Consider the following 12,954-nt stretch of genomic DNA (forward strand, 5'->3'; position numbering starts at 1 on the left):
CAAGCTGAACGTCATTATTTTAGTCCCAAATTGTCAAAATGCAGAAAAGAGGATTTATATGTTCATCCCCATAAACGAGCAGAAAGTGTTTGGCTCTGTAACCACACTTGTTGCTCTGCACCGCTGTCCTTGCTGTTCTGCTGTGTTTTATTTTATTTTTTTTGTCTGGCTAGCCCTGATCAAAATGTCAGACACGACTGCCTCCTCAACCCACTCATCTGCGGCCCTGACCCCTTCAACCATGACGCTGCCTGTGCGACCAATGCTCCGCTTCCTCTCAGTGAGGGAAAAGGCCCCTTTGTTTACCGACTGTTTCCGCAACCCTGCCCACTTTCTATTGTTCCAGTGGCTGATTTTTATTTTTTCCTGAATGAGCTTTAAGAACGGGGCAGCACTGGGGGGCAAGAAGGGTTTATATTTCCAGCTCTCCGCTTTGGGGTTTGTGTCAACTGGGTCCGATAATGTGCATCCGGAGCAAACATCGACCTGCTTCTCAACAATACCACCAGCTGACATGGAAAGAAAGAAGTAAACACTGGGGATAGAAGTGGTAAACAAAAACTTCACAAAGGGTTCTTGTTAAATTCATGCAGATTTATGGGATCCCGAACTTCATTTCCATGAGATTTGGTTTCTTTGCTTTGCTTCTTTGACTTTGAAGAAACAAATTTTCCAAATTTAGATTGAAACATACAAACATTAAAAAAAAAAACACCTTTCCCATCGATGTGAGGGGCTGAAGCAATTATTCAGCGTCTCCTCCTCGCTGCACTCCTTTGTCATCAGGTTTGTTTTTGCTCCGAAGATGTTTCCATTCAATCAGAAGCAAAAGGAGTGAAGGAGGATATACGGATTAAAAATCTCAACAGTTAATCGCTACAGAGGGCCAAAGTCTGGAGTTTCGTAGTCTTTCATGAAGAAGAGGCGCAGGAGCAGTACTGACTTGTCCTGCCGCGATAACGCCTGCCGCTCCGTATTGTGGTAGCACAGAGAGAGCAGAGTCCATCCTGTGATGTTTCAAGTGTGCGACTGTGCGTGTATGTGAGAGTGTACGGAGGTGACACCTTTGAACGCTCTGGTGACATGTGAAAGCTTGTTCCATGAGTTTATTTTGGTATCAGACTTGCAGTCATGTGACCTTTGGAGCGGCGGGAGGTTATTTTTGTTTTCTGAAGCGACCGACAAAATGGGCCAAATGAATTAATGCTTATAGTTCCACGTTTTTTGTTGTTGTTGTTTATTGTCTTGCCTCATCTCTGTCATAAATACCATCACAAACTGGTACTGGTGGAGGCCAGTCCTCTAAATTTGTGCATGAGGATAAACGGCAGCTCGTTAGCATCAAAAATGCATCTTAGTCTCAACAGTGAAGAGGTGGAAGCAGCACACAGATAACAAAGTCAGAATTCTAACTCTTAATCTCTCTGTTACGGCAGCAATCAGACTTGCAGAAGATTTCAATATTTGCCTTATTTGTCAAAATTAAGGATTTCATTTTTTTTAAAGGTTTGATTCACGTAACCCAGATTCTTGTGCTTTTTTTTCTTGCTTTTTGTACAGCCAAAGCTTCAGTAGAGTGGAGGATATAAGCTAGCGTAGTTTGCTGTGCCGCCCATTAGCGTAAATGGAATGTGGTGTTTTTGATATTTCTTTTTCTGATAACTAATATTTCTTGGTATTTTCTTGGAACTTCTAAATGTGAAATACTGATGGCTGCAATATCACCATACATACAGCAGAGGGTTCTTCAGGCGAAGTCCTCGATCTGGGATTTTAATGTCATTGAACAGGAAATTCCTGCACACCTTTGGCCAATCCACTTAATACACACTTGACCAAACTAAATTCTGATTGGCACAATAAAACAATTACCGGACTCTGAGTTAAGAGAGCAATAGTGTCAATATGGCCATTTACAGACGCTCCAAAGACAGTTTCAGTCAGTAAAAAGTCAGGGGGGCACCTACAATACTTACTGAACTATTTCTATCTAAAAATATCAATCTGAAAGACAACAAATATGTATAAATTAAAATATCAGCCTGTGTGCATTTTACTCATATTTCATGTTAACGTCTCATATTATTTTCAAATCCAGGGTATGGTATGTGTACAGGAAATGTTCTTCTATAACAACACCACGCACGTGTGTGAGTGTACATGTGTGCATTTGCGTGAATGAGAATCGTGCTCCAAGGAAACTCTGCTCGCACTGGCAGATGCTGCCTCCCTGCTTCCTCATCCATTCCGGAGGCCACCCGTCCCCATGATGAGTCTCAGGCCAGAACAATGGCAGTGTGACAGCTTCTATGTCCTGGAGCCGCGTGGAAAACGGCGACCTTCAGCCGCAGAGCTTTAAGAAGGCGCTTCTGAAAAGCCAGAGTACAAAGCCTTGCATGCCTGCAGTCTGAAGCCCAGCACCCTCACCATGAGCGTCTCTTCCAAAGCCCTCGGAGGATTGGGGTGAAACAGAAAGGACTGTCATTTCTTCCAAACCATTTGATGCCTGATGAGCAGAATTCTTGATGTGAGGTCGGCAGATAAATAGGGTTTTTTTCCCCCACTTTTCCTGTGATGCTGTGCTGCCTCTCGCTTCAGAGTCATTTATTCAGTCCAGTTTTCTATCAGCAACCTTCCGCTTCATCAGCCTTGCGTCGCACTGTTAAATGTTGTTATCATGAAGGAGCCGATTTTGGCTGTGAGTCACAACATGTGCACCGACATCTCCGCTCTGTAGGCCGTTTGGTTTATGATCTTAGATGCCACCGAGTCAGACGCCAACTTCATGACCGCAAACATCTGTCCTGTGATTTGATTGGTGGGACTCGGACCAATTGTCCCACTATACTGACTGGTATACCAACGAGTCACACAAATACACACACAGATCCGCACGTGTCCAACAAGGGAGTTGGTGTCATAGCTCATGACTTGACTTGTGCCACCACCCCACATGAATCCTTTCCTTTGCTCTCCCGTTCTCACACAGTCACTTCTGTTTTACTGTTGGTCACAAAGTAGGGCTGCGTGGGCAGGTAATGCTGGCTGTGGCTGTGGCCTCTGCTGCCGTGGAGTGGGTTTGGCTCCAGAATGGTGCATTGAGGCCTCTTGTGCCCGTAGTTCTTCCTCCGGCCAACCGTCTCAGTCCCATCCCAGCCCTTTAGCCCCAGCCCCATCGCATGCCCAGCTGCAATTGTGTTAGAACTGTAAGCCAATGGACGGCCCATTGTCGCAGAGCTGGAGCCAAAAGTGGTCCCAGCAGCCCTGGAGATGCCCAGAGATGTGCCGCCTGGCATTGTCCCAGCCATGTGTGCCAGGGAGGGAGCCCCAAGTCCTGGCGACTTGCTACTGTGGCTGTGAACATGAGTGTGAGAGCTGTGAAAGCCGTGGGAGGTGTGGGCAACGTGACCGTGGGTACTTTTGGGTTTGTGGCCATTCGGTTTGAGTCCACCTCCTCCTCCCACACCGGCAATGTGGCGTTCTGTTGGGAGTGTTGACACGGCAGAGATGTTGGGCATCTCTGTGATATAGGTGGCCACCGGCTCGGGAGTCAATGGACCCAGAGAAGTCATGGGTGTCATGGTCGACATTGGGGCGAGGGAAGTCATGGGTGTCATAGAGGTCATGGGCATCATAGATGGCATTGGGGCCACAGAGTTCATCTGAGCGATGTTGGGGTTCATGGTATTGGAAATCATTGGGTTGGATGCCATAGGGTTTGTCGTCATTGGGGGTGTCATCGATGACATGTTGCCAAGGGAAGGTCTTGAGTTGCCCATTGGCTGAAGAGGAAGTCCACCTTTTGTTGGTAGCTCAACCATCAGCCGGCGCTTGTAGATTTCACCATTGTACTTGGCAGCTGAGAGAAGGAGGAAAGACAATTGACTACACTTTATTAGCTGAACAACACAGAGAGCTACGTATATAGAAAAAAGCGCATCATCTGTAAACAAAGAAACACATGTAAATCTGCACATTTCACTGGAATAATTTCACATTTTTGTTAAAATGATGCGTGCATGGAGGTGTGTGTAGCCGCAGGAGAAAAGCTTCACTCTCATTTGCCACAAAAAGTAAACAAAAAAAAAATGGCAAAAGCTACAGTCATAATTCAGTCTGTAAGAAGAGCAAGATTTGGCAATGTTTTAAATCTTTCTTTTGGGATTCATGAACTGGATTCGATACAGATGCACATCTCCTCAGGCTATGTGTTGGGTTAGGGAAGAAAAGGAGCTGAGCAAGTTTGATTCCAAGAAGAACACAAAGTGGGAGTTTTTATTTCGCTAAAAAGCCTTAAAATCTATCTCCATTGCTAATGATGATGATAATGCTAATGATGCTAATCCTGAGCTCATCAGGGCATCCAGTTCTGGTGTAACACCTGGCTAAATGTAAATACACTAATCTTTAGCTTCCCATTCCCCCAACAATGAGGAAAGAATGGTTGTCAGACACATTTTTGGTCTGTGATTAATGAATGGTCCCACGCGACCTTCGCCTGATTAACCCTTGGTTCATTCAGCCGTGATTATAACACAGAATATTCAGGAATGAAAGAGCTCTTATTCTCCTGCAAAGAGCACTGTGGTGTTTTCTTTTGTCAGTCTATGACTACGCTGAAGTGTATTTGTGAAGATTAAAGAGAATTGGACCCATGTGTTTACTTTTTATCATTTTTGTATGAATTATATGCATATTTACTGTAATTATCAGCCCTGGAAATGTTGTATGTGGCTACACAAGTCCTTTTTTTTCTCTTTCGTACTGTTTAAAAGTTAATTGAAGGTATGAATTCTCATCGTGAGTGAAGGCAAAGTGTAATATGTGTAAAAAGCACATTCATATGTATCTAAGACAGAAAAAAATCAATATAATTCTGTGATTCAAAGCTTCACGTTTGTCCTTCCATGTGTCAGTGACTGTCACCAGGCCTCAGTGTCTCTTATCTCTACAAAATGTGACCTTCTTTTCCATCAAATTCATGTTCAGAGAGAATTCATTACTCTTTAGCCCTTGTTGCCTCCATGTCCTTGAAGATAAAGTTAACACACTCAGTCAGTTTGCTTTGCCGCTGTAACTATAAATCTAGTTTATCGCTCTGTGAGCAGGAAAAGAGGAGCCAGCAGCCCAGCGAGGGGGTGGCAGAGGGGCTCGCAGACGACGAGGGAAAGGGAGACGGGAAAGGGAGCAGCGCCTCAGCCCGCCTCCGGGGATCAGAATTGCTCAGGCGACAGGTGAATCAATCTGGTGTCAGTTCAGCAGTACAGTGCACACATCCTGCAATGGACGTGAGTGGAAATGTAAAATACAGCTGTTACTTCCAGCTGGGAAAGGCCAGCATCCAGCTAAGAACGGTGTAAAAGTCAGACTCGGCTTCCCTCAAGTCCCCCCGCGCCAATAATCTTTAAATGTTATGAGATTTAGGACTCTGACATTCCTGGTTTAAGCTGATGTTATAAAAGTTGCATCACCCATGACGATCTTTAAACCATCCTCTGACATTTCATGCTGAAAGGTTTTAATAGAAAATGGTTCACAGCACGGATGAGCTAAATTCTCATCTAAACCAACACGGGTCACCTTTTGTGGCTAAGAACCATCGTGCTGCTTAAACCTTATGTTGCTCCTATGCATCTCTGCTATGCTGAAGCAAACTCACAAACCAGTTTCAAGCTCCAAACCTCCCATAAATATTAACATCAACTGTCTCATAGAAGCTGTGATAGTTCTGCATTTCAAGTCTAATAAAGCAGGTGGAGTGGGCGGAGGTGATCCTTTTAGAACCTATGATGTAATCGGTGGTGATAAATTCTGCATCACCCTTTTCAACGATCCACAGGTCGGTCCTCCCGGGGACCTTGGTGGATTTCGATAAAGTGACCTTATGCCTTGAGGGGGCATTGTAGATGGGTATTGATTAATAGAAGTCTTTCTTATCAGCTGGACAGTAAACCATTGAAAAAGGGGCAGAGGTAATTACAGAAAAAGAAGAGCTGCCCTGATCTCAGTTTTGGATTTGTAAACATGGTTTTGTTTGCTGTGTTTTAGCCTCTTTCCTTCCTTTTCTGAGCCCGTGTCCTGGTTTTAGGAACTGTATGTCCCTGAATGGGTTTCAAATCCTATCTTTATGAATTCCACTTGTGGAATGGAAATCTGTCAGTCAACCATGAGAGTGGGGGTGGGTGATAGAGGACAGGGGGGCACCTGTCAATTACAGAAATGGAATCAGATATGAGCTGCTGTATGGGAGGATTGAGAGGAGGAGACCAATCATTCTTTAAGAAGCGATATAGAGCATGATGGGTTGAGGTGGTGGGGGGAGGGGGGTGGCAGGTGAGTGGGAAAAGAAAGAAAAAGGTGAAGGGGAAAAACAGCAAAGGAGGGGGCAGAAGGTGGACGAAGAAGGCGGTGATATGAAATGTGAATTTAAATTCATATTGATGGAAAGCGGCTGGGGGCGGGAGGAGCTGGGCTGGATTTAAATCTCACACTGAAGCACATTTGCCCATCTGTCAGCAAAGCACACTTATAGTCGTGCCTGTCACCCCCAACTCCACCCCACCGCCAGGGCCTGAAAACATTAGAGTAGGTCCATCTGCAGCCATGGAACTGCCACCGAAGCATCTGGTCCGGTTCACGTGTGTCAGAGCCGATGCTGCAGCTATGCAGACATTCAAAGGAACACTTTAATGGCTACGGATAGTTGTTTCCGAGCCTTAATCTGTGGGACAACTGTCTAACAACCGTCCACTGACGCATTCCTTGCTTGCTTTTATTGGTCGGCTTTTTTCATGCCATGTGTTCGTCTCCCCCTTTTTTGTTGTTGCCCTCTCAACGAGACACCAGATCAGATTCAGAAAAAGTGGCTGGGAACATCGATAAAGAATAAATAGTTCTGACAAGAACAAGAGATTTGGGCATTTGCTACATCAGAGGATGAGTCCTGTCTGCTCAGACTGACCAATCAGCCATCTGCTGTGTTTCAACTAAACCTTTTAGCATCAGATCAGAGTGCTTGTACAACAAAACCAACAACCTCAGCTTTAATTATTTGATTTCATTTGGACTTATCATTGAAAACAAGGTGAAACTCCTCCCGGACTGATATTCACCCAGCACTTTTGAGCCCCCGGGCTCTGCAACAGGTCTGTTTTTTTTGGTCCTTATTGAAATCAAACTCCTTTAATGTGAGAAACAGGGTTTTTTCCATTGGTGAAGTTAGCTTGGCTAGCAAGAGTCACTAGTTTTGCTCTACACACTGACAGAGAACTATTTTTATTTATATAGTATTCATACAAGCAAGTATTATAGATTAAATGTTTATCTTAATTTAAACATTTTATTCAGAGAGTGTAGTTTGTAGGATAATATAATGATTAAGAAGGTAGCATCTTGGCCTACTATCATTTTGAAGGGTGGTGCAGATCTCCTGGAGCAAACCTGCCTGAGAATATTAGAATTTCATTTTTCATCTTAACTTAAAGCTGCAACAGAAATGGGAAATGTACCTCAAAGATTGATGCTGACACTTTCTGTGATATTTATCCTGTACAATATGTGATGTCTGTTGCATCTCAGAATTCATAACAAATAAAAAAATAACCTGTCAATCCCCGTTATTCATCATTTTCTGTTTTCAATTTTGCTGACAAATCTATAACCCGCTGACACGGTCGCACACTGTTCTTGCTTCTAAAAATCAGCATAAGCAATAATGCTAATCTGTTACTGTAACGCGTCTGGGGATGAGTCACGGCCCCCGTGTACAGTGTGAGGCAGAAGAGAAGGAAAAAAGTTTACACCTACATTCTTCATCCAAATCAAATTTCAGTTTGCAGCACTTGGCAGACGGGGGGGAAAAAGGCTTTCCAATGATGGCTTCTGATTATTTTCTAATAAACTGCACAAACGCAGACAAATAACACCTCGCGGCTGTTTCTACACATCCTCTATGTGTTTGCAGTGAACAGCCGGTGGGCTGGATTTAAATCAAGTGGAGGCCGGGGTACCGGTTTCGGAAGATGATTGGCAATCCCAAATGGATCCAGGTGATGAAATAGTCGTGCCACTGCCAATAACACAGGGCACCGTGCTGCAGATTCCAAATGGCTGCACTGGCAGCTCATTGAATTCAGCATTGAGCATTAAGCTGTCACACAGTTTGACAAACAGGCTATTTATGTTTTGGTGCAGGACCAGTTTGGTGGCACAGATAAATAACACCTGTCACATCTGTCTGCATTACTGCTTCGGTTTAGTCAAATTGTTACCGGACACCTGGGGTTAAAAATGGCCTGCAGCCTGCACAAGATGCTTCTGTGACATGTCGAGGGAGCTCCAAAGTTGTATGGTGATTTATGGTGATCATGCACCCGTTCCGAACAATGCCACAGTCAAATTCAACAGCAGCTGCTGTTGAATCAACAGTGCAACAGTCGAAGAACATCTCTTACTGTAAAACAAAAAAACACTCCTTTGCTCTTCAATCTGTCTCAAAAATGTAAAGATGGTGAGATAAAACAGGACGGATGCTCACCCACAGCCTTCAGGGAGGCGTATTTGTTCAGCTCCGTGTTTTGCTGCTGCTGCTGTTGCAGTTGTTGCTGCTGCTGCTGCTGCTGCTGCATCTGATGATGCTGCTGCTGATGCTGCTGCTGCTGCTGGTGTTCGTAGACGTGAGCCAGCTGGCTGAGAGCAGGGTAGGGATGCTGCGGGGCCATGTTCGAACCGGGCCCCACGTTGTTGTTCATCTGACCACCCTCTGTGGACGGGTGACAAATGACAAGACAAATTTATAATCAGGCTTCGACGGTGTTTTCAAGTTGATCCATAATGCTCAGGACACATTTAAATCCATTTACGTCAGTCAACTAATGGGCTCCAATCATGCCGCACAGCTGCTGCTGCTGAACATCATCCAGCTCAATAAACTGCATCATCTGCACCCCATACTCAGGTAAGGGAAATTATCTGTAATCTCGCCACTACTGGATAATTATGAAAGCTTTATTATGCAGACACCATTGTTTTTGCACTGCTCTTAATCGATTCCTTTAACAACTGCATTGTTTGTTTAACCATGTTAGCAGTACCTATTAAAAAGTAGTTCACTATTTATTTTTGCTTCACTGTAATTTATTTACTTTGTTTCAGGCCCACAATTCTTTTACTGGTCATTCACTGGTCATATGTTAGTAATAACTGAACTCTATGCACCAGTTTTGGCTGTCCACTCAAGAAAAAAATATCTTTATTGTCCTTGTAACAGAGGAATTAGGGACCATTCTTCTATTGGGGTAGTAAAACCTGATGCTTTATTATTTATTATTACCTCATTATACAGCATAGATTGAAAAATAAGGGCATAGGGATTGTAAAAGGGGTTTTTAATTCATTGAAGCACATGCGCATGAAGTACGACCGCAATGCTGATCTCTGGCACATCAGGACTTCGGTTGTCCCGTAACGCCTGACAAAATGTACAGTGGAAGTTCTTAAAAAGCTCTCTGAACAAATCAGTTTAAAAAATATGACCTCAAAACTGCGCAAATTTTGACAGATCGCCATTTCAGGAACAGTCTTCTCAACTGACTTAAGCCCAGTTAATAAAAAAGCATGAATGTTGAGTTCATGCTGTTATTATATTCTTCAGATGCCAGACTTACACTAACTGTAACATTTATACATTCTATACATTCAATAAACTGAACCTGACGACGCAACACCGTGGCATTAACTGCTTCTTTTGAAGCCAGAACGTAGCACATTCCCAGCTCTCTTTTCCGATTGTGCTCAGACAGTCACTCTTACAGCTCGCGATTTAATGAATCAATGGATCAACCTCCACAGTTGTACCTCAGCTGCACCTTCTCTGGATGCTTCAGAGCCCAGATGGCACGATGATAAGACGTCTACAAATGTACAGAGCTGTGCGAGAGCGATGGGAAGCGTAGCAGACTGACACAGTCTGACTTTAAAGCATGGCTGAATATTCAAATATGTGTCTTCAGCAATATTGTCTCGCCGCCCTGGGCCCGTGCGATAATTGCAAATTCCTGTCCACGAAGGCGCGGGTATCTCTGCTAAGTGAATACATCCTGTTAAGAGCTCAAAGACGGCCACTTGATAATTGGAGACATAAAAAAAAAAGTGGCCGCAACAGAAAGGCAAAAGGGTGAAGTGGAGAACTGAAATTGCAGATAAAAAGAAGGAGAAATCATTGAAGACAGAAGCGCAGCGAGAACAGAAATCAAGAAAATGATGATACATTCGGGTGAGATGGGTTTTCTCCCACAGTGGGTCCTTGTGGCACCACATGTTGCCCTAATAGGCCGTTTGAGTCAATCATGAGGGGAAAGTTATGTTCTCTAACAAATCATTTAGAGCTGACAGGGACTCTCTCTCTCTCTCTCTCTCTCTCTCTCACACACACACACACACACACACACACACTGAAGACAATATCAGCATGACTGGCTCTCTGAAGGCGTCATGAATGCAGCAACATTAGAAGTGATGCTGCGTGAAAAGGAGATCTTGTGGAGTAGAGACGAGACTGAAGTCTTTCCCCCTGCCGTGTATTTCATTAAAAAAATGTGCTTCCTTTTTTCAGCATGGCCACTTGCACCTCAATTTATTCATTAGGGGTTTGGGCCGGTTTACAGAGTCTTATCGAAGCTCAGGGTCGTCTCCATCTGCGACATCTCTGCTAACACACTCTCCAGTTGCTCTGTGAGATGTTAAGACATTCAAAAAGTTACACTGGTTGTGCAGGTTGTTACCAGGTGGAAACCCTGGAAATAAAGTGCAAACGCCCTCCAAACCTATATTACCAATATTCTACGAAGGGATGCAATTCCTCCAGGAGCGCCATGTGAGTTTAGCGCTCCAGAAGTAGCTCACATGAGCAACAGTGGGCTAATAAAATTGTCGAGCCGCTAACTTGTCATTGAGGCTGTTGTAATCAGCGGTGTTTAACACTTAGTTGTGATAAACTGGCTCACAGCTGGAGCTCAGATGGAAAAAACACACTGCAAACCGGACTCCAGCCAAAGGCCGAACACCAAAAAGCTAATCTTGATATTTAATGAAAGAAAACTTTCTTGCTTTAGAAATGCTTGGGTGTAATTCCACACATGCTCGAGGGACGCCATTCCACTGCTCAGTGACTAAATTACACCTGATAACTCCCTGAAATTGGATCTTCTGGCTGCAGCGATCTTAGTCTATTTATCTTTAGCTCATTGAGTTACTTTCTCATTCCAGAGTAGAAACTTGCTCTGTTCTTGCTGTCCTGAGCATCGCTGTGCAAAAAAGTGATCTGTGGTTGATCGATCAGTCACACCACACCTTAAACAATTTATTTTGGCTTCAAAGAGAGCGGCCTATTTTAATACACCTGAGTCGAACAAATGTCGAATTAGCTTTTTTTCCTCCCCTTTTGAGCAGACTGGTTGCAGCAAAGCTGTTGGGTTTAAACCCCACCGATTCGCAAATGCAGATTAAAGGGCCGCTGTGTGTATTTTAGAATGAGCACCCTCAGCAGTTTAAATAAAACCGTGCTTCTAATTATCTCAGCAAGGCATCCTTTTCATTCCAACTCTATGCTTTTAAGGCACAAGACCCAAGATAAGAATCAAACCTACCAACTTCTGCTCTCTTGCTCTCCTCTATAATCCTCTATAATCAATATTTGGTGTCCTCTCTTTTTATGTGCTGGGAATCCATCTTTGATCTTCGAAAAGATCTCTCTCGCTCTCGCACAGAGATCAGTACCGTATGACATGATCCAGGTATAAAAACACTGACAGCTGTCATCAGTACCACCGACGGGATACTGACAGAGAAGTTCGACCACTGTGCCTCATTAGATCAAAGCAAATCGCACTCTCTTTTTGGCAATTAGGTCAGAATGTAAGAACTAGAATCCCATTATCTCGGTGTCTTTATTTAAAACAATCCCATTTCACACGTTTCATGTTATTAACCTTTTTAAGTTTTAACAATTTGCACGGAATAAAAGCAACCAGGTCGGAGCTCCCAGAAAAAGGCAAAAATAGCAGCTGAGAATAAGAAAGAAAAGCAACTGCTGCAAAGGAAAATTGACCAGCCAAGATCAATAGATAAATAAATACATGATGTGGGATTGAAGGACCGAAAGGTCAAGAAATCAGCAACCCCGATATTGTTCATCCTGGCGGCAAGTTGATTGTGCACAAAATAATGCACTCATGTCAAAAGCACATTCAACTGAAAACTGACACCAAGTCTAACTTTAATTTATTTCTCATCAAATCAAAACACATGCTGAAACAATACTATATAATTACATTATTTCTAGATAATAAAATCATAAATGGCTTCGGTAATCAGGTAGAGAAAAGTGTCATTGTGTTCTCTTATAATTGAGATATTTTTGTGAACTATTTTAAGGGAAATGACGTGAAGGAGACATTTCAATAAATTTAGCCTGCAGGGCAGAGCAACAGGAATGTCCCGATTACATTAAGTGTGAACGTGCAGCTAAGACAGCGTGGGGATGACGAGTTTATGACCGCCAGGTATCAGCCCCATAATCACCAACACGTACGCGCGCCACTGCAGAGGCAGAGCATCGAAACATAGAAATGATTTCAAAGGCACTCCGTCTCCATCTCTGGAAGCCAGACAGCCAGAGCGGAGCCGCGAGCCAATCCTCGCAGGTACGAACAGACGCCGAGCTTTCCACGTGTCCCGGAATTTGTAGAATTTGTAGGACTGATGGTCGCTGCTCTTCAGCTGCTTCCCCTGACAATTGTGGCAGAGCTCTGCGAGAAAATGAAGAAAACACATGCGAGGCACTGAGAGAGCTGGCGCACATGCATGTAGGAGTGCTTCTGTCTCACGCTTAGCCCGACTCCATTGCTAGTGTATAGTGTAATTTCACTCCTCCTTTGATTCTGTGCTGACTCATCC

At 43.8% G+C, this 12,954-nt stretch overlaps 1 protein-coding gene across 2 annotated transcripts in view; it reads right to left on the bottom strand.

The window, feature by feature from the left end:
• Window positions 1-359: 359 nt before the first annotated feature.
• shisa9a (shisa family member 9a) overlaps window positions 360-12,954 on the bottom strand; it is a 31,295-nt gene continuing 18,700 nt past the window's right edge. For both annotated transcript variants that reach the window (XM_029835415.1, XM_029835407.1), the window contains exons 3-4: window positions 8,537-8,761; window positions 360-3,859 (exon numbers count right to left, since the gene is read on the bottom strand). In XM_029835415.1, coding sequence (XP_029691275.1) covers window positions 2,982-3,859; window positions 8,537-8,761 — 1,103 coding nt within the window. In that variant the 3' untranslated portion in view covers window positions 360-2,981. The remainder of the gene's footprint in view (window positions 3,860-8,536; window positions 8,762-12,954) is intronic.

Source organism: Takifugu rubripes, chromosome 1, assembly GCF_901000725.2.
Source record: "Takifugu rubripes chromosome 1, fTakRub1.2, whole genome shotgun sequence".
NCBI classification, from domain to species: domain Eukaryota; kingdom Metazoa; phylum Chordata; class Actinopteri; order Tetraodontiformes; family Tetraodontidae; genus Takifugu; species Takifugu rubripes.